The sequence below is a fragment of the Meriones unguiculatus genome, chromosome 14, assembly GCF_030254825.1.
Source record: "Meriones unguiculatus strain TT.TT164.6M chromosome 14, Bangor_MerUng_6.1, whole genome shotgun sequence".
Taxonomy (NCBI): Eukaryota; Metazoa; Chordata; class Mammalia; order Rodentia; family Muridae; genus Meriones; species Meriones unguiculatus.
Window position 1 is genome coordinate 13,404,512 of NC_083361.1, and position 19,163 is coordinate 13,423,674.

Below are 19,163 nucleotides of genomic sequence, written 5' to 3' on the forward strand. Positions count from 1 at the left end.
AAATCCTTCCCTTCCCTTAGAGCAATGAGGCCAGATGCAGGCTTAAGTCATCATTTAGATAGCTAGTGCTGCCTTCACCAAAGGCCCAAGGGAAAACAGGAAAAAGAACAATTAGACAGTATTTCACCACCAAAAAAGGTTTTTATTACAAAACAAATTCTAATAAAATCAAGCCTGGTTTTTACCCCTTTCTCTGAATGGAGGCTCCTAGGATGGAGGGGCAGGGGAGACAAAGCAGAGGGTAATGAAAGGACAGAGCAGGCTGACCTCCCTTGAAGTCTCAGGTGCTTTCAATAGCCTAGGTGAGCTCTTCCAATGGCTCCCGAGAAAGGCCACATCCTTCTAGACAGGAAGAACCACGAACCATTCCTGTCACCAGAAATGATCACTGCCGAATTGTTGGACTGGATTCAGGTCTTGACTGACTCTCAGCAAAGGCCACCCAGAGTTACTCAGCCTGAGCAATGGTGTAGGAGAGCAGCCACAGCAGCAGGGGACCCAGAAAAAGGACCGCAAACCAGACAGCAAAACTGGCCAAAATGAATCTCCGGGCCCGGGCCCCCCAATATTTGGCCTCCTCATGTCGCTCTTCTGCCTGTTGGGGGCAGGTTCTCAGTTAGATTCTCCTCCTGCTTCTGTCCCAAAGTGCCCATTGCCCCATTCCACTTCTTGATCTATCCTAGCACACCTAAACACTTTACATCCTTTTCTTGCCTTTCTCGCCTCAACTGCAATACAAAGTATTCACCTCAGTCCTGCCTACTTTTCGGTGATGTTGGTTTGTTTTGTGGTCTGGGGATGGAAGCCAGGGCTGTGCACACTAGCTTGTTGAATTGTATTTCTGGACTGGAAAATACTTTTTAATCCTTCTATTCCTATTCTTTTCTCTGTCTCACACTCATTCAGAATTTGGAATTCTTGACTCAAATAAATCATACCCTGTCAACTCTTTCTCCTGGTCCAGTAGGCACCATCATTCATCATGAAGGATCCTTTCTACGATTTCGTCCCAGCGCAATTCTTATGGGGACAACAAGTGTTTCTGACTGTCAAGATACATCTAGGGGATGAGAAAAACCCCAGAATGATGTTTAAGTTAGTCTGAATACCCTTTCAGGAGGTATATGTGAATGGTGGCTTTAGTGATATTCCATTCATCATGAGCTGGGCTTTAGTCCTCAGTTCCTAGCAATGCCACCCCAGCCACAAGAAAGGGTGCAGATGACTCTTTAACAACTACACTGCTTCTTCCAGATGCTGGATATTGTTCTCATCACTACTTAACTGCCTGCCTGTAGTCTTGGCCCATGTGATTCAACTCAATGGAGGTTTTAGGAATAGATCTTTCTGAAACACAAATCTACCCATGTCACTACCCTGAAAAAAAACTCAAATTTCTCTCTACTGTTCAAGATAAAGTCAAAATTCCCAAGTACATAATTGGAGGCCCTCAGAGATCTGGATCCTTTGATGTTAATTTTCAATATTCCTCATTTAACCTTTGTATACATTGCTGCCTTTATTTAAATTGTCCTTTCATAGCACAGGTTATCTTCTTGTCATCTTTTGAATGTTTTGGTAGCCTCTTATTCTAACAGATTCATCCTCTCTCACACACGTATATCTTTCCTTGTTTCTAGGGTGCCCTGTGCTCCCCCTGTACCACAGTATTGATGAGCTGCATTCTAATTATCCATTTTTACAATTACCTCTTTCATAAAACATGGATCCTTTGAAAGTATTCTTATTTTGGCACTAAGCCCAGAGCTAAGGTATTTAGTAATTGTTTAACTGTAGACAGATCAGATAAACAAAACCATTTCATTATACCCACCCCTGTTCCCCCAGGAATTTTATTCCTCACCTTGATGGCAAACACAAGAGCCACGATTCCCAGGCAAGAACAGCCACAGATAATGCTAGTAGCTGCCCAGTATCGGAGGCGGGGCCAGCAGCAGTGGACAGGGGATGGAGAGTGAGCAGCTTCCATGTTGCTCACCAAGCTCTCTGCTGCCTTCTCCTCGTCCTCCATCACCTGTGGGCGATATAGTCAAAGCACTTTTAAGCTCAACAAATGAGCTCTTTCTCTGGCATGGTGACTCCACCCTTCTCAAAGCATGCTGTCTAGTGTCTTAACCCTATACTCTGGAATGCTGTTTTACTGGGAAATTACTGCAGTGACACAGGACAGGTGACTAAGTGTGGTTGGAATCCTTTCCATCAGCTAGGATTCTGATTCTGTGGAGGCAAGCATGTGTAAATGTACTCTTTCACAAGCACAGAGAAGCGAACTGACATGCATACCAAGAAACAGAAGTCTAAAAACCTTATGACTTAAGATGTTTGTAGTTGTGGTGGCTTTGAGGTAGGGTCTCACTACGTAGCCCTTCCCCAGCTAGTCTGGAACTTACTATATAGACAGAGCTGGCCTCATATCAGAGATTGCCTGACTCTGGCTCCCTCATGCTTGGTTATTTTTTTTGTACAGAAATTTTCTATGTAGTCTTGGCTGTCCTGGAACTATGTAGACCAGGCTAGACTAGAACTTAAAGAGATCCCCCTGCTCTGTTTCCTGAGTGCTGGGACTAAAGGCATGTACCACCACACCTGGCATGAAAATAGTTCTGGGGATGGAGGAAAGGGAAGCTCATACAGTAAGTTCTTTTTTTGTTTTAAAAAACAAAACAAAAATTTAAAACAAACAACAAAAAACACCTAACGCAGGAATGGTGACAGACATTTAAAATTTCTGGACATGTGGTAGCAGAAAAATCAAGAGGCTGAAGGAAAGCATTGCTAGCTCAGAATTTGAGGATACATGAAATCCTGTCTCAAAACTCAAAACATGAGATACCTCACTTCATTTTAATCCAGACCACATAACACAATCAGATTAGAAGAGTCCAAAAGACCTTACTGTCCACAGAGAAACCTGCATAATGCCTTTCTATACTCATTCTCAGGCTCTCTGAACTCATCAAAATAAGTTTCCACTCTCTTCTACAGCCTCGGCAAAATGAAATCACTTGTGGTTTCCCAAGCGCAAGTAACAAAAAAGCAGAAAGTGGCAACACTGCAACAGTAAATTGAGGTAAGAAATGAAGTGCCAGCAAGTGAGAAGAGCCCAAAAAAGTGGGCCTAGGGAGTTAAGGTCAAAAACTAGAAACATGAACATAGATTCTTACCTGGCTATAGACTTTGAGGGACTGTGAGTTTCGGCTTCTGCCTCAGATTTGATTTGGCTTGGGTGGAGATGAAGCTGACTCATGGCTCCAAGCCAAGCCAAGGTAGAGTTGTGGGGCCGGCCACATGTGAAGAGCCCAGGGAGCTGGGACGGGGCATGGCCAACTCAAACCAGTTTGGCTAGATGGATAGCAGAGGAGGGCCAAGGCATGAGCAAATGGAGGATGCCTGCTTTCTGAACAAAGGAGTGTAAGGAAGCACCTGAGCAAGGAGACTAAAAGGGAATTCCAAGGTGTTGGAGCGCTAAGGGAAAGTTCAAAAGTCAGAGAAAAGAGTATGTTTGAGTGGTTTGAAACAGACTCTATACAGCCTACAAGGTCAGATTTGACAATCTTCCCCTTTTAGACTGGGAGGGGGTTAAGTTCTGCTTCAAAGGCATACAATCTTGGATTAGAGATCAGGTATGGAGTCATTGCAAGAGGAAGGTGAAAAATGTTCAAGTTCCCAACCAACCCTCCACCACACCAGAAAATCAGAAGCCTCCTTACACGGATGCTTGTACAGAAACTAAGTTTATTATGTTTTCTTCTTAAAAAAAAAAAAGAAAAGAAAAAAAAAATAAACCAAACCCACCCCACCTCATTGAAAAGCCCCTCCCCCTTTTCCCTAAGGGTTTGAGGCTGTGAAAGACAGCTGGGGGATCAAGTACAAGGGGGTGGGGACAGAGACTATCTTGCCACCCTTAACACTGCCCAGCCATATGGAGTAGGATAGAGAAGGGGGGGGGTTGTGACGAGCCCCATTTCCATGACAACCAGTTACCTACCCCCTACTTTGGTGGAAAGGGAGACAGCCCCGTACGTCTCCCTGGAGGCTTTTTCCCTCAAAGACTTCAAGTAGTGGTTAACAGAGTCAGGCCTGGGCATGGGGAAGCGGCCATGATGGGATACCTATGTGAAAGGGCTGCCCACTCACGTCTTGGCCTTGCGACCTCTGTGACTAATAGTAGGGATAGATAGGTGGGGAGGAGCACTACTACGCAGGATACGCTGGTCCCCTTGGTTGGTGGTCCCAACGAGCCTGCGGGGACCAGTTCGGCGGCGTGGGGTTCCATCTCCTTCCTCCTCGTCACCTGAGGCTTCTGCCTCTGACTCTTCTACTGAACCCTCAGGCCCCAGGGGACTTGGGGGCTGCAAGCGGCCCCGTTTTGCCATCCCAGAACTCCCAACAGGAGCCCCTGACCTTTTGCGAGGCATTTTCTCAGTTTCTAGTGGGGGGACTAGAGACCCTGGGCGCAGGCGGGTTGAGCGAAATTTGGGAGTTAATGAGACCACAGGTGGTGTCAGTTCTAACCCACTTGGCCCACTATCTGCTAAATCCAGGTCATCCTGAATTACAGCCATCACCATGGACCCTTCACTCTTTCGTCCCCGCATTCCCTCTGCTTCAAGCCTTAGGCGGGCCAGGCGGGTTAGGGGGCGGCTCCCATCTTCATCAGAGGAGCTGCCTTCACTCTCTGCCTGGCCGAGGGGTTGCCGCTGTACCCCCAATCCACAACTCTCAAGAACAGAAGAGCTGTCAGGGTCCAAGACAGGAAGCTGGCTGGGCCTTGGCGATGGCGGATTCTTGGGAGGTCGACCCCGCTTCCGCTTAGGTGGGGATGTCGAAATGGTAACAGTGGTGACAGTGTTGGCGACAGCAGTGGGACAGGCTAGGAGTGGTGTCAGGGGTGCTGGAAAAGGGAGTGGCTGTGTCCGGCTCTCTAAACTGCCATCCCCTGGAGAGGATATGGTCCCAGGAATGGGCAAATCCCTTGCTTTAGGGGGACGCCCACGCCGCCTTTTCTCCACAGGTGATAGGACGATGGGCTCTGGTCTGTGAGCTGGTTGGGGCCCAACAGGCTGTGGCCCAGGAACAGTCTGGGGCCTGAGGTCAGGCTCTGCAACAGTTACTGTCTCAGGCACAGGGACTGGGTCGACCCCATTGGCTTTCCCCTTAGAGATGGATGAAGGTGCCTCATCTACTCCTTTCCCAGCATCTGCTGGAGACCTGTTCTTCTTGGGAGGCCTCCCCCTCCGACGTTTCACAGCAGGTGGAGTGATGGCAAGCAACGCTCCTTCTCCATTCTCTGGGCTAACCCCACCAGTCATCCTCAGTTCACCGTGACGACAGGCTACAAAGGGATGCTGGGTTGGGGTGGACAGCGAAGATGTAGGAGGAGCAGCTTCACAGGGCCCACTGCTAGGTGGTGAGGATTCTGGCCCTGACATACTATGGGTCGATGGGCTTCCTGGACTGGCACCAACGTCAGATACCACAGGTCCTAGGGTGCTGGCAGTTCCCCGATGTCGCCGTCGCCTTACGAGTTCCTTTTCCTCTACCACAGTTACTAGCCGTCCTGGCAGCTTTCGAAGTACTTTGGGACCTGGGGGTTGTCCTTCCTGGCCAGACCCTTGACCCCTGATTTCTACATCAGCACTGGTTCGACGCCGTGGGGGACGGGCAGGCGAAGGACCCTCAGGAGAGGAAGTGGCTGAAGATGAGGTTGATGGAGCTGTGACCTCAGCTTTAACAATTTCTTGTGGCTTTTCTGGATTGGAGATTGGGACTGGAACCTCGCCCGTTTCTTCCAAGTTCCTGTGAGCTTCCAATAGCTCCTGAAGTGGCTCATCGGATGCTGCTGAGGGTGGGAGCTCCATCTCATTGCTCTCACTCACATTCACGGTCAACTCCTTACCACCAGGTAGCAATGTGGGATTGGTCTCCTCCACAGGACCTGGCACATCCTGCTCCTGACCATTGGGGATGCTGTCAACCTCCAGGGATGAACTAGGTGCAGGACTAAAAGGAAGATTCTTCTCTGACTCAGGTGGGATATCAACAGCCACTGGCAAAGGATCGTCTGGAGGCACAGGACTAACCAGGGAAGCCTCAGAATTGACCAATCCAGGCAGCTCTAGAGACTCCATAGGTGCCAACTCTTGTGTACATAGCTCTACTTCCTCTGAGTCCAAGGGGGCGTTGGTAGCCCCAGGAGAGATGGGACCAGTAAGGGAATTAAGTGGGGCTGGTGAAGAAGAGGTTAATAGAGAAGTTTGAGCTGATGAGGGGGTACAAGTGGGTAATGGAGTACAGACAGAAGAAGGGGTACAAGTAGGAGAAGAACAAGAAGGAGGGGGCTGAAGCAGAGGTGCAGAAGTAGGTAAGATATGAACTGGAAGAATGGATACTGGATTTGGGGCTGAAATGGGTATGGAAGCTGTGGCTAGGGCAGAAGGAGGAGGAGGAGGAGGAGGAGGAGGAGGAACAGGAGGAGGAGGAGGAGGAGGAGGAGCAGGAGCAGGAGCAGGAAGAGCAGGAGGAGGAGCAGCCGCAGGAGGAGGAGGAGGAGTGGGAGGAGCAGTTCGAGGCCTAGGCACTGGCCTGGGAACTCGTTCTCTCACAGGGCTGGATCGGGGAGGCATGAAGGTGTTGCAGGAATGATGGGTAGATGTGACAGGTGTGTGGTTTGCTCCTTGAGTTTCAGCCCGAGCTCCTCGAAGACGCTCACTGACACGAGTTCCCAGCCTCTCAGGAGCCTTGACTTTCTTACTGCGCCGGTGGCTGCCTCCACTAGTTCCACAAGACATCTCATCCCCAACCCCTGGCCCTTCCTCTTCCACTTGGGGTAGTCGAAACACCTCCTCCTTGGCTTGGTCCAGGTCTTTTCGGGCAGCTTCCACTTGTTCCTACCAACAACACAGCCCAATATTGTCAGCAAGAGGCACAGCAATAGAAATAGGCAGCTACCCACTATCTTATTCCTCTTACGTAAGAAAGAAGACTTACTTCTGCCTGTTTGAGCTCCTCTCGGCTTACTTCTTCCAATGAAGCTTCTAGGAACTTCATGGCATATCTCTCAATGGGAGTTAGCTGTAGGGAAGAAAAAGCTAACATTCAGAAGGACCTAGAACTCAGCACAGATCACCATTATTTACTATCAACAGGGGAAAAAAAAGCAACTGAGTCCTGGCATAAGCTATGACGGATGAAGAGAAATGGTAGTGGATCTAACACTAACCTGTTCTACAAGGGCAGCAATTTCTTGTTCAGCTCTGGACATCTCCTCATCCTCAGCCCCAGGCCCAGTCCGACCAGCCTCCTCTCCCTCACCAGCAGGAAACACATCATTTTCATTAAATTCTGCAAGCTCAGCCACTTGTTCAGCTTTAGCCTGGGTAGCTGCACGGATATCTTCTTCATCTTCTGCTCGACACAACGCCTTCCAGGCACACAGATAAAAAACAAAGCATAGACAACAAATAAGAACTTGGAGGCCAGCAAGATGGCTCAGTGGGTAAATGCAACTGCCCATCAAGCCTGAAAGCCTGAGTCTGATCTTCGAAAAACAGATTCTAGAAAAGTTGCTCTCTGACTTCTTCATGCATGTAATGGCAAACATGCATACAATGAACAATAAATTTTTTTTTTCAAAGAGAAAAGGGGTATAGGGAGAAGTTAAGAGAGATGCCTTAGCACTAAAGAGAGATTACTACTCTTGCAGAGGAGCTGAGTTTAATTCCCAACACCATCTCAGATAGCTCAACTCTAGCTCAAGGGGTATTCCAACCTCTGTAGCCTCTTCCAATACCTGCACTCATAGATACAACAAACACGTAACTTAAAAAAAATTAAACAAAACAAAATCCAAAAACATGTCTAAGCACATTGCAGGTACATGTCTGTAATTTCAGCCCTCAGCAGGCAGAAACAGGATTGTTCCAAATTTGAGGTCGGCCTGTTCTATATAGAATGTTTCAGCCAGAGAAAGATGGCAAGAGCCTGTCTGAAACAAAATAAAATGAACTTATATCTTTTAATTATATTTTATTTATTTATGACAAGGTTGACAAGGTCTACCATGTGGCCCTAGCTGGCTTGGCACACACTGTGTAGATCAAGTGTCTTTAAATTTACAGAGTTCCCCCCACCTCTGCCTCCAGAGTGCCCACATTACATTCCTGTAAAAACACTTGAGGCAGCTGGGTGTGGCAGTATATAACTTTGATTCCAGCACTCACGGAGGCAACAAAAAGTAGATCTCTGTGAGTTCTAAGCCAGTCTGGTCTACATAAAGAGATCCAAGGCAGCCAGGCCTACAGAGTACGACCTATTTCAAGAAAAAGCAAAAATCAACCAAACAAGAAAGATTTGAATCCAAGTTCATATATAAAACAGATTCTGAGCATGGTGCTGCTCACCTTTAATCCCAGTACTCAGGAGGCAGAGGCAGGCAGATCTCTGTGAGTCCAGCCTGGTCTACACGGAGTTCTAGGGCAGGACTGCCACACAGAGAAACCTTGTCTCAAAAACAAAAACAAAGAACAAACCGAACCAAGCAAATGAAGAGGCTTAGAGTTGAACTCAGCAATGTTCTTGAACACCCAAAGCAAATCAATGCTCAACAACATTGCAGAATATTTGATCCCGTTGTGAACCTCAAAATTATGAACTGTAAAACCAGGTTTCTTGTTTGGTGTGGTTGAGTCGTATCACACACCTTTAATCCAAGAGCTTTGTGTACACAGGATTTCATAAAGTTACCCTAGGTCAAGAGGTGGAGCAAGAAATCAGCTGACAGGATTAAAGAGTAGGAGGGACTTTGAGTTAGGGGTATTTATGACAGCGTGGAGAAGAAGAGCTCCTAGCTTAAGCTCTGGCTTTAGCTTAGGCTTCAGCTCCTCAACTCCCTGGCTTTCTGGGCTTTGAGCTACCAAGCCTTTGGCCCTGGGTTTTTTGGCCTTTTGTTACCGGGCTGTCAGTTGAGCTAGTGAGTCTTTTAGATTTTTTGAATCTGGACCTGAGCTGAGAAGGAAGGTCAGCTGGGTGCTTTCTTTGCCTTTCTGAGTTAGCAGGTTTTCACCGCAGCATCTGGCTCCTAGGTCTTTAGTGGTAAAATAGAATGATTGAAATTTTCATTTTTGTTTATAACAACACAACACACGACAGAATGGATTTCACTAGCTCTTCCACTAGGGACAAATCACTACTTTAGAGCCTATTATCTCTACTTCCTTTCCTCATAATCAGCCTTAAGAATTTTCTTGAAAAAAGAAAAAAGAGTAAGAATGGGTTGAGGGTATAGCTGGTAGAGTACTTACCTGAATGCAAAAAAATGCTAGGTTCCATCCCCAGCAAGAAAAAGATGACGAATAAAATCACAAAGCGAGTGAAGAGAGATGGCTCAGAAGAACACTTACTGCTCTTATGGAAGATCCTTTCAGTTCCTGATACCTACTTGGAGTGACTTACAATAGCCTGCAAACTCTAGCTCCAGGGATTCCAATGTTTTCCCCTTCTGGACTGTGGTGAGCACCTGCAGTTATGCATGCATACATATACACATACACACCCACCATTAATTGAAATCACATCAAACCAATCTGAAGAAGCCTATGGGCCACTGAATTAGTTTACTGGGTAAAGGCATTGCTACCAGACCCGATGACCAAAGTTGTATCTTTGAAATCTACATTTAAAAGTAGACCACTGGGAGGGAGGGACTGGGAGGGAACGAGGGATGGGGACACGACTGGGATACAGAGTTAATAAAATGTAACTGATAAAAAAAAAAAAAAGTAGACCACTGACTCTACAACTGCTACAAAACTGTAAGCTGTGGCATGTGTTTATCCTCCCCTTTCACAATAAATAAATGTTCAAAATACAAGTCTAGAGCCCAGCAACAAGAAAGTATGTCACTCTTACATGGTTCTTCCATGCCATTCTTCTATACCTGTAATTTACATTCCTCTTTTCTAAGACTTATACAACATACTGCATGCTACATAATATACTGCATATAAATATTAGCAAAGGCAGACGCTCATAATTAATGGCTTTTTCCCCCCAGTGTTCTCCAAGCTTTGAGATACATAGTTACTACTTCCTCTAGAGATGCACATATCTCTTTCCATTAAACTTCACTAATAAGGTAACAGGCAACACCTTGACACTTGAACTCATTACTGATGGGGACTCATTCAGCGGCTAGTTTGCTTAGATAAGCAAGTTTAACCATGGGGCCTAGTCAAGAAACAGTACCAAATCAGATCTTGGCACATCTCAAGCAAAGCTCTCCCCCTTAGACTCACTTAAAAGTGGTTCTTAAAAACAAAACAAACAAACAAACAAAAAAAAACCACAAGCGATAAATACTTAGATCCAATACTCAAGTGGATAGGGAAAGAGCATGAGGCCTCGACCCTACACAAACACAAAGTACTACAAGCAACTAAGGAACACTAAAAGCAGAAGGAACAGTCTTCCCCAGGGAAGAACACACCACCTGATTATCTAACACCAAATGGTCAGCACTGAAAACATGCATGAGTAATATTATATGGACTGAACAGTTTGTACTTAGGAATATACAAATACATGCATATGTATGTAAAAGCAATGAAAAAAAGAGGCCATGAATTTGAATGACAAGGAGGGGAAAAGCTTAGAAGGAGGAAAAGAAAGGAGAAAATGATTATAATCATACTATCATCTTAAAAAAACAAAAGAAAACAAAGTACTGGAAGTAGAAACTGTACTTTCCCCTGGACAAGCTCAAATAAAAATAAAAGACAACATAAATCTAAGCAGCAGTGCTATTTTATGATTGACCTGTCTTTTGTTACCTGCTCCAAAATATGAGTCTGCTTGCTGGCCACAGCCTCCTCCTCCTCCTCAGGAGCAGAAGATGCAGATGAGCTAGGTGGTTCATCCAGAGGCATATCAAACAGCTCCCTGATGGTCTGCTATCGGACGATAAAAGAGGAAGAGGTCAACCAAGGGAATATTATTTCCAAGTCCAAAACCTTCAGGTCTGGAAGTATGAGAAGTACTACCAATTGATCTGTGGAGATCAGAGCAGCAAGCTGTCTAGCAAACAGGGGGACCCCTTCAAGAAAAAAATGTTCTGTTTAAGTCAAAGGATTTTATTTTATACCTGTTTAAAATAGGCTGTAGTGAAGTTCCCTCCCTCAATGGCCATATCTCCCAACATTCTCTTCTGATTTGCCTTTTTTAGAATGTTCTCCTCTACTGTTCGTTCACTGATAAGCCTAGGAAATGGAAGTGAAGTGTAAACAAATATATCAACCCTCTACATAAAGAGGAAGTAAGGTGAGGCAAGATTAGGTTAATACCTATAGATGTGGACATCTCGAGTTTGACCAATTCGGTGACAGCGATCCTGGGCCTGAGCATCCATGGTGGGATTCCAGTCGCTGTCATAAAAAACAACAGTGTCTGCTCCTGTCAGGTTCACACCCACACCCCCACTTCGAGTTGAAAGGATGAAGCAGAATATGCGTTTGTCTGCATTGAACCGTTCCATCAAGGCCTAGAAGGAAAGGGAAAAAAGGTGGTACATGGAGATTTATTCCCAAAACAAACCAAAGGCTTTTTAATTTTTAAGGTCCCTTCTCTAAGTTGAAAGCATGAGAAAAAGAAGCAGAAGCTGAGATGAGTCTCTGGAGGGCTAAGGATGCTTAAGTTACCTGTCTCTGCTCAACTCTAGTAGAACCATCCAGACGCAAATATAGGTGGCCATGGTAGGTGAGAAACTGTTCTAATACATCCAGCATTCGGGTCATCTGGGTGAAAATGAGCACCCGGTGGCCCTCTGCTTTGAGCTGCCGCAACAGCACTGCCAATGTCTGCAACTTTCCTGAAGAAATATGACCGAGTACAAGTAGTTAACTATATGATGGTATAAAGAAAATAATACTAGAAAGCTACAGTTGAAGGGTAATCAAGGTTTTATGTCAAGGTTTCAACTAGTCCATTGAAGAAAAAGCATTTAATTGTCCATTTTCTTTCCTTTTCTCTTTACAGTATGTTCCTATCTAGGACTTAATTTCTAACCGAAGGCTATAACCAGATAGCAACAGATCATTCTAGGATAGAGTGGTAGTGGTGGTGGTGTTCTCAATGTTTATAAGCAAGATGTAAATCTCAAAGTACTAATCAGTCATACCAGCTGAAATGAGAATAGACTCATATTAGAATCAACAAATCTATAGTTAAGGTTTACAGACAGGAGCGTAAGGTCACAAATTACAACCATAAGACAGGCTTGGAGGTTATCTAGTTATCTTCAAACAAATAAATGATGCTGAGACTTGAGAAATTTCAAGAGTACTTGTTGCTCTTACATAAAAGATGGATCATAACCATCAGTAATTCTAGTTCCAGGGTATCTGATATTCTCTTTTGACCTTCTTGGCCACCAGGCATGCACATAGCAAACATACATACATACACATAGGCAAAACACTCACATAAAATATATAACCCTTAAATTTTTTTTAATTAAAACAAGCAGAAATGGGGATAGGGTGAGTGAGGGGAGGCTGCAGAAATAGCTCAATGATTAAAGTACTTGCTATGCAAGTGTGAGTGCTTGAGTCTAAATCCCTAGCATCCATGTAATAGCTAGGGGTGGGATTGAAGGCAAGGAGGATTGATGGCCAGCCAATCTAGCTGAAATAGTAAACTTCAGGTTTAGTAAGAGACCTTGTATCAAGAAAAAAGTTGGGGAATGAAAGTGAAATAAGGTGTGTGTGTGTGTGTGTGTGTGTGTGTGTGTGTGTATCTTAGAAGATATTTGATCCCACTGTGAACCCCAACATTGTGAACTGTAAAACCAGGTTTCTTGTTTGGTGTGGTTGAGCCCTAACACACACCTTTAATCCAAGTAAACAAGTGATTATGGCGTGGTTCACCTAGCCCTAGCACAGATCTTTAATCCACGAGCTTTCTATACACAGGATTTAATAAAGTTAACCCTAGGTCAAGAGGTAGAGCAAGAAATCAGCTGACAGGGACTAAAGATAGACTTTGAGTTAGGGGTATTTAAGATAGCATGGAGACGAAAGAGCTCTTAGCTTAAGCTCTGGCTTTAGCTTAGGCTTCAGCTCCTCAACTCCCTGGCTTTCTGGGCTTTGAGCTATCAAGCCTTTGGCCTTGGATTTTTGGCCGCTTGTTCCTAGGTTGTCAGTTGAGCTAGTGAATCTTTTGGTTTTTTTTTTTTTAATCTGGACCTGAGCTGAGAAGGAATGTCAGCTGTTTTCTCTGCCTCTCTGAGCTAGCAGGTTTTCACCCCAGCACCTGAGTCTTCATTGATAAAATAAAACAAATGGGATTTTCATTTTTTTAAAAAAACAACACATATATATTTATCAAGTACAAAGTTGTATAATATGAAAATTGTCAAAGAACAAATGTAATCAATATAGAAAAAATGTGGAGAGTTAATAGAGAAAAATAATTGACAGTAGCCTCTGGTCTCCACATTCGAACACAGGCAAGTGCACTGACATATACATGTATGCAGACACATATACATAAGAAAAGGTTTTCTTTTTTGCTGTGAGACCGGGTTTGACCATGGAGATAAAGTTGGCTTCAAAATTAACTCAAGCTTTTCAAATGTTGAGATTATGGTGTACTACCAATATATATATATATATATATATATTACGCTCATATATTTTTCAGCCATGGGGATTAGTGGACACCTTTAATCCCAGCTCTGGTAAGGCTAAGGCAGACAGGTCTCTGTGAGCTCGTGGCCATCCTGGACTAGAGTGAATTCCAGGACAGCCAGGGCTGTTACACAGAGAAACCCTATCTCAACAAACAAAAACAGAACAAACCAAACACCATCAACAATAATAAGCAGGAGAATGATAAAAAGATAGAGAATAACAGGTAAGAACAGTAGACAGGGCAGACAAATAAGATGTTAGATACATGAAGCTATTCAATGGCTGATGATCTACTAAACACTAGCATTTTCAGAATTATGTAAAGTAAATTCCTTGTAGTTTAATCCACTGTAAAACTTTGGTTTTGTTTCTTGCAGCCATATGCAATACATTCAATATAGAGTTTCTTGTCTTTAATTGTGTAGTCTAATATTACCACAAACCATTTCCCTTAAACTTTGTAAGGAAGGTCTTGGGTTATAGCCTTAGATGGCCAAGAACTTGCTTTACAGGCCACACTGGTCTTAAAACTTGCAGGAATCTTTTTGTCCTGAGTGTTAGGTATACAGAGGTGCAGCAGCATACACAGCTGCTTTTCCACCCCTATGCCCCGCTTTTTTTTTTTAAGAGTTTCTCTGTACAGCACTGGCTGTGCTTGGAACCGGCTCTGTAAACCAGCCTTGAACTCAGAGATGATCTTTCCTCTGGTGAGATTAAAGGTGTGCTTTGTTGTCTCATCGTCCCAAATGATAAACAAAATGACAGATGTTCATGACAATGGTGATTATCAGAATATACAAGAACATTTATTGTTTACATAATAAATTCTGAAAATGACAGTGTGTGGTAGATCATAAGCCATTTAATAGCTTCATGTATCTAGGAAAATCTTACTAGTCTGCCCTCTACCATCCTTACCCCTTACACTCAACCTGAGTAAATTAATCAATTAACACACATATACTTCATTCCACAAAAGCTACTAAAATGTTGCCTCTACACAGCATCTCTCTGATGTAAGTAGTCTTGACACTAACAGCGAATAATCTGGTGTGTAGGAGTTCAAGGTCATCCTTGGCTCCACAAGCAAGTCAGAGGCCACCCTGGGATACACAAGACTTTGTCATAAAAGAAAAAAACAAAACAAAGAAAGAAAATGTTGAGGGTCCTGCAATGGACAAGCACTCACCACAATCATACTGGATGAGTCTCAAGTCAGGGAACTGGGTACGCATATTACATACAATACGGTGTAAAGGACGGGCTCGGGGCCAGAGCTCACAGGCCAGTTGCTCCTGGAAGGCTGCCTGATGAGGGGCTAGCCAAGGAGGTGGGTGGCAGGCATGCAGGGAAGGGGGTGGTGCCTCCACAGGAGGCATGACAAAGATGAACCTGTGAAAGAAAAACAGTAAATAATGTGAAGATATGACCCTGCAATATCACACAAGTTAGCCTTGTAAAGTCCACCCACTGGAGGCCCCAGGCCCACTCCCCATCACCACTTATCCCTGCCAACCTCTCAATGATTTCTGACAGCTGGTCTAGTCGTTGCTGGGGAAACAGTACAGCCTGATGGGCAGCCTCAGTGTAAGTCCAAAAGTCAGGGTGGCTGGGGCCAGGAGAATGAGGGCCGATGGGGCTGGCAACAGGTTGGGGCAAGGTACAGAAATCCAGGACTTCAGTCCCGTACACGGGTGCCAGGGCCCCATGAGCCTCACTAAGTTGGAAAATACGTTCCAGGCGTTCAGAGCGCTGCAGCTTCCGCTTTTCTTCCAGAGAATCCTAAAGAATAAAAAACAGAAATTGGTGTACTCAAGGGTTTGCAACAAAACTAAAAACCTAGGTTCTTCCAGATGGAGAATGGAGTAAAAATATAATCTAAAACAAGTATCTTGTGTTTTACCATTTTCAAAAAACTGTCAACAAAAACTGTTTTCACAATGAGAATGAAATCCCTTGTATGCTTAAAAACGGAAAATGGCTGAACATTCAAAACAAAGACCTCCATGTCCAACAATTTGTAGCATGGCTGATCTGTGGCAACCTTACGTAACATTCAACCTCAGGACATCTAACTTATAGTTTCTTGTAGTAACTTTATGGAATGTGCATGGGCACTTGCACACAGATATACAAATAAATATATGTAAATTAAAAAAAAAAACAACAAAAAACAGTAGATATTGAGCCAGGTGTGGTGGCACATGCCTTTAATCCAGTATTTGGGAGAGAATGCAGGTGAATTTCTAGGACAACTAGGGGAATAGTGAAAGACAGTGTCTCAAAAAAAGGAAAAAAAAAAAAAGCTAGGTGAGGTGGTGCATGCCTGTAATCCCAGCACTTGGGAAGGCCGAGGTAGGTGGCTCTCTGTGAGTTCAAGGCCAGCCTGGTCTACAAAGGGAGTCCAGGACAGCCAAGGCTACACAGAAAAACCGTGTCTCGAGATGGGGGGACAACGACAACAAAAACAATCCTAAATAAAAAAGCAAACAAGCAAACCAAGTAGTGTAGGCTGACTGGAAAGCAAAAATAAGGAAAAAGAAAATGAAGTATGAAAAGAAATGAAATAAGAAGGGGCCTCCTTATCTTTTTCTTTCTTTCTTTCTTTCTTTCTATTTTTTGTTATTGTTTAGGGACAGGATTTCTCTGTGTAGTCCTGGCTCTCCTGGAACTTGACGGCCTCCTGCACCACCACTATCCCATTGAGGAGCCTTCTATTTAGGAAGTAAATTTTTTCTGTAAAATGGTGGAGGACAGCCCAGAGTGGGAAAAGCAAACAAAACCTCAAAGCATGGCAGCTACTTAGGTGCATTACTTTAACTATCATATCTTCAGATATACGTAATTTTCTGTATTTTGGTTTCATTGATTTTTTTTAGACTTTTTATGAGTGTGTATTTTTTTTATTTTTCTTATAAAATTTAGTTCATTTTCCAGTTCTTTCACTGTGAAAGAAGTAAAAGTTCATAATGTGAGGTTAGAGACTACACAGTAGACCTTTACCAACAGCTCCTGTCTAGACAGATTTCCAAAATGGAGTAAGGAATAGCCAATGAGAATTAGTAAAATTATCCACTATATAAATAAAAGGCTTTTTTTCTTACAGGTCCATCATTTTTTTAAATTAATTAATTTTTTAAAACTTCACTTTCCATCCTGGTTGTAGCCCCATTCCTCTTTCCCTCCCAATCCGACCCTCTTCCCTTTCTTATCCACCCCAGCTCATCAAGTTGTATCAGGACCGATGATGTCCTCTTCCCCTGTGGCATGGGGTAAGGCAGTCCCACCAGGGTAAGTGATCATAAAGCTGGCAAGGGATTCTGTGTCCAATGCAGTGCCAATTTTCCTTACTAGAGAACCCACATGAAGCCTAAGCTGTCCATCTTTTTATCTCAATCAATAAAATAACCAGTTGGGTATGTAATAAAAACTAACATTACAACTAGAAGCATAGATAAACCAAGTAAATTCACCCCCCAAAGTTGACTACAAATATAGAGTATTTTTAAGAATACTATTCGTGTAAATTTGTATTTAAAATTAGGCAGCCCCCAATCAGTCATATTTATCAAACTACTCCCATGTTCTCTGACATGATAAACCACACACACACAAATATATATTTTTATCATTTAGCAGTCACACACACAAACACACAATGACTAGGACAGCACTGTTTTTGTTATTTTTTTTTAGCATAACTTATCAGTGAATTCTTTCATGAACCCCAACAGGACTGCAGAGACACTCTAAAAAAGACGGACAGATATTTCAGATGAACTGTACAATCTTCATAGTGCAAGTGGTAGAATTAAATGGAGGCAGACATGTCTGATCATTTTACTTCTAAATAAATACATTTAAGTATGAAATGTAACAAAGTCTTCTAGTGATAACATGACAAACCTCATAATCAAGTCAGAGATTTTTCATGTGGGCCCTTGCTGAAGTAGTTATGCTATGCTTCAAGTTATAAATTAATGGCGTATCAATAAAACTTCTCTCTCGTTTTTATTTTTATTTTTTTTACTTTTTGAGACATGAAGCATCTTTGTAGTCCCAACTGTCCTAGAACTCACTATGTAGACTAGGCTGCCTCCAACTCAAAGAGATCAGCTTCCCTTTGCCTCCCATGTGCTGTGAGCAAAGTTGTGCACCACTACACACAGCCTTAAAATTTTCGTTTTGTTGTATATTTTGGGTGATTTACTTTAATAGTGGCGGAAATGTCTCAGAACAGATATTATCAAGAAAAATGATATAAAGATTTAAAGGCATATTCTTGGTAAAAATACGACTCCCCCTTTCCCTACTGCCAGTGATGGAGTGCTGGTTAGCTCCATCTTTTGCGGGTAACTATACAAGACATTCATGAATGCTTTGCATGTATATGGTTTGCGTGTATAGACAGATCATCTAGTAGTTGAATTTTCAGCCTTTTGAGAAACCTCAATACTAATTTTCATAATGGCGACAGCAGTTTACATTTTCGCCAAGTATAGCACTTTGGGAGGCAGAAGCAGGCAAACCAGGCCAGCCTGGTCTACAAAGCAAGTCTAAGACAGCCAAGGCTAAACAGAGAAAACCATTATATTGAAAACCCAAAACAAAAAAACAAACAAACAAACAAAAAAGAATGTAAGGTCTGGATAGTGAAAAAGAGTGCTATGAAATGATGCTTTCTGGAAATGACATCCCTGTTACATTCATGAACAGCTGTGTAATTACCTACACAAGTAGAGCTAATTAACACTCCACCATTGGCAGTTAATGGGGAAAAGGGGAGTCATTTGCTTTAGTGGTATACCCGTGATTCAATAACCATACCACTAATGCTCATATAAGTAAATCTAACTAAACTCAGAGGGCCACCAAAATGAAAATACAAAACAAAAGACATTAAAGTAGGAGGGGGACTTGGGAATAAGAAAGGGTGGGAAGGAATGCAAGGAAGGAATGGAGGATAAAAATGGCCAACACACAAACATACGTATTTGTTAGTTTTCAAAAGTTTAAAAACAGATATAGAAAGACAAAAATGTTTGCCAATGATAGGCTAGGGTCAGATAGAAGGGGAGAAGGTCCTCCCCCTTCTAGAGGAGAAGCTGGGGGGTGGGGTGGGATTGGGAGACAAAGAAGGGGGCCACAGCAGGGATACAAAGTGAATAAATGGTAATAAATAATAATTAATAAAAATGCAAAAAGAAATTTTACCAAGAGTCAGAAAATAAAATGTAGTGGGTGGAAAGTTGCTAACCAGTCACTTAGGTACCCTAGACTTTTTATTTAGAAGAGCAATTTGCCAATCTGAAAATCATTGATTGATTTCATTCCTGTCTTTCTAGCTTATCTGTAAAACTACCAAACTGTTATCAGCCATAGTGGTGCAGACCTTTAATCCAAGCACTCAGAAGGCAGAGGCAGGAGGATCTCTATGAATTTGGGGCCAACTCAGTC

At 43.4% G+C, this 19,163-nt stretch overlaps 2 protein-coding genes across 6 annotated transcripts in view; both read right to left on the reverse strand.

Moving 5' to 3' along the window:
• Positions 1-121: 121 nt before the first annotated feature.
• Positions 122-3,581, reverse strand: Tmem265 (transmembrane protein 265). Its single transcript, XM_021635869.2, has 3 exons — positions 3,186-3,581; positions 1,865-2,035; positions 122-595 (listed from the first exon to the last, which is right to left on the reverse strand). The coding sequence occupies exons 2-3, from the start codon at positions 2,030-2,032 to the stop codon at positions 449-451; spliced, it is 315 nt and encodes a 104-aa protein (XP_021491544.1). The 5' UTR covers positions 2,033-2,035; positions 3,186-3,581; the 3' UTR covers positions 122-448.
• Positions 3,582-3,736: 155 nt separating this feature from the next.
• Positions 3,737-19,163, reverse strand: part of Srcap (Snf2 related CREBBP activator protein) — a 49,669-nt gene continuing 34,242 nt past the window's right edge. For all 5 annotated transcript variants that reach the window (XM_060366806.1, XM_060366807.1, XM_060366804.1 and 2 more), the window contains 9 exons: positions 15,223-15,488; positions 14,896-15,098; positions 11,715-11,884; positions 11,361-11,557; positions 11,162-11,276; positions 10,851-10,970; positions 7,244-7,444; positions 7,012-7,095; positions 3,737-6,911 (listed from right to left, as the gene is read on the reverse strand). In XM_060366806.1, coding sequence (XP_060222789.1) covers positions 4,155-6,911; positions 7,012-7,095; positions 7,244-7,444; positions 10,851-10,970; positions 11,162-11,276; positions 11,361-11,557; positions 11,715-11,884; positions 14,896-15,098; positions 15,223-15,488 — 4,113 coding nt within the window. In that variant the 3' untranslated portion in view covers positions 3,737-4,154. The remainder of the gene's footprint in view (positions 6,912-7,011; positions 7,096-7,243; positions 7,445-10,850; positions 10,971-11,161; positions 11,277-11,360; positions 11,558-11,714; positions 11,885-14,895; positions 15,099-15,222; positions 15,489-19,163) is intronic.

Bases quoted from the DNA above. Each gene is read 5' to 3' on its own strand.
- Tmem265 (XM_021635869.2), bottom strand. From the start codon at position 2,032: ATGGAGGACGAGGAGAAGGCAGCAGAGAGCTTGGTGAGCAACATGGAA. The intron at 596-1,864 runs GTGAGGAATAAA...TGCCCCCAACAG, and splicing joins CTCTTGTGTTTGCCATCAAG to GCAGAAGAGCGACATGAGGA.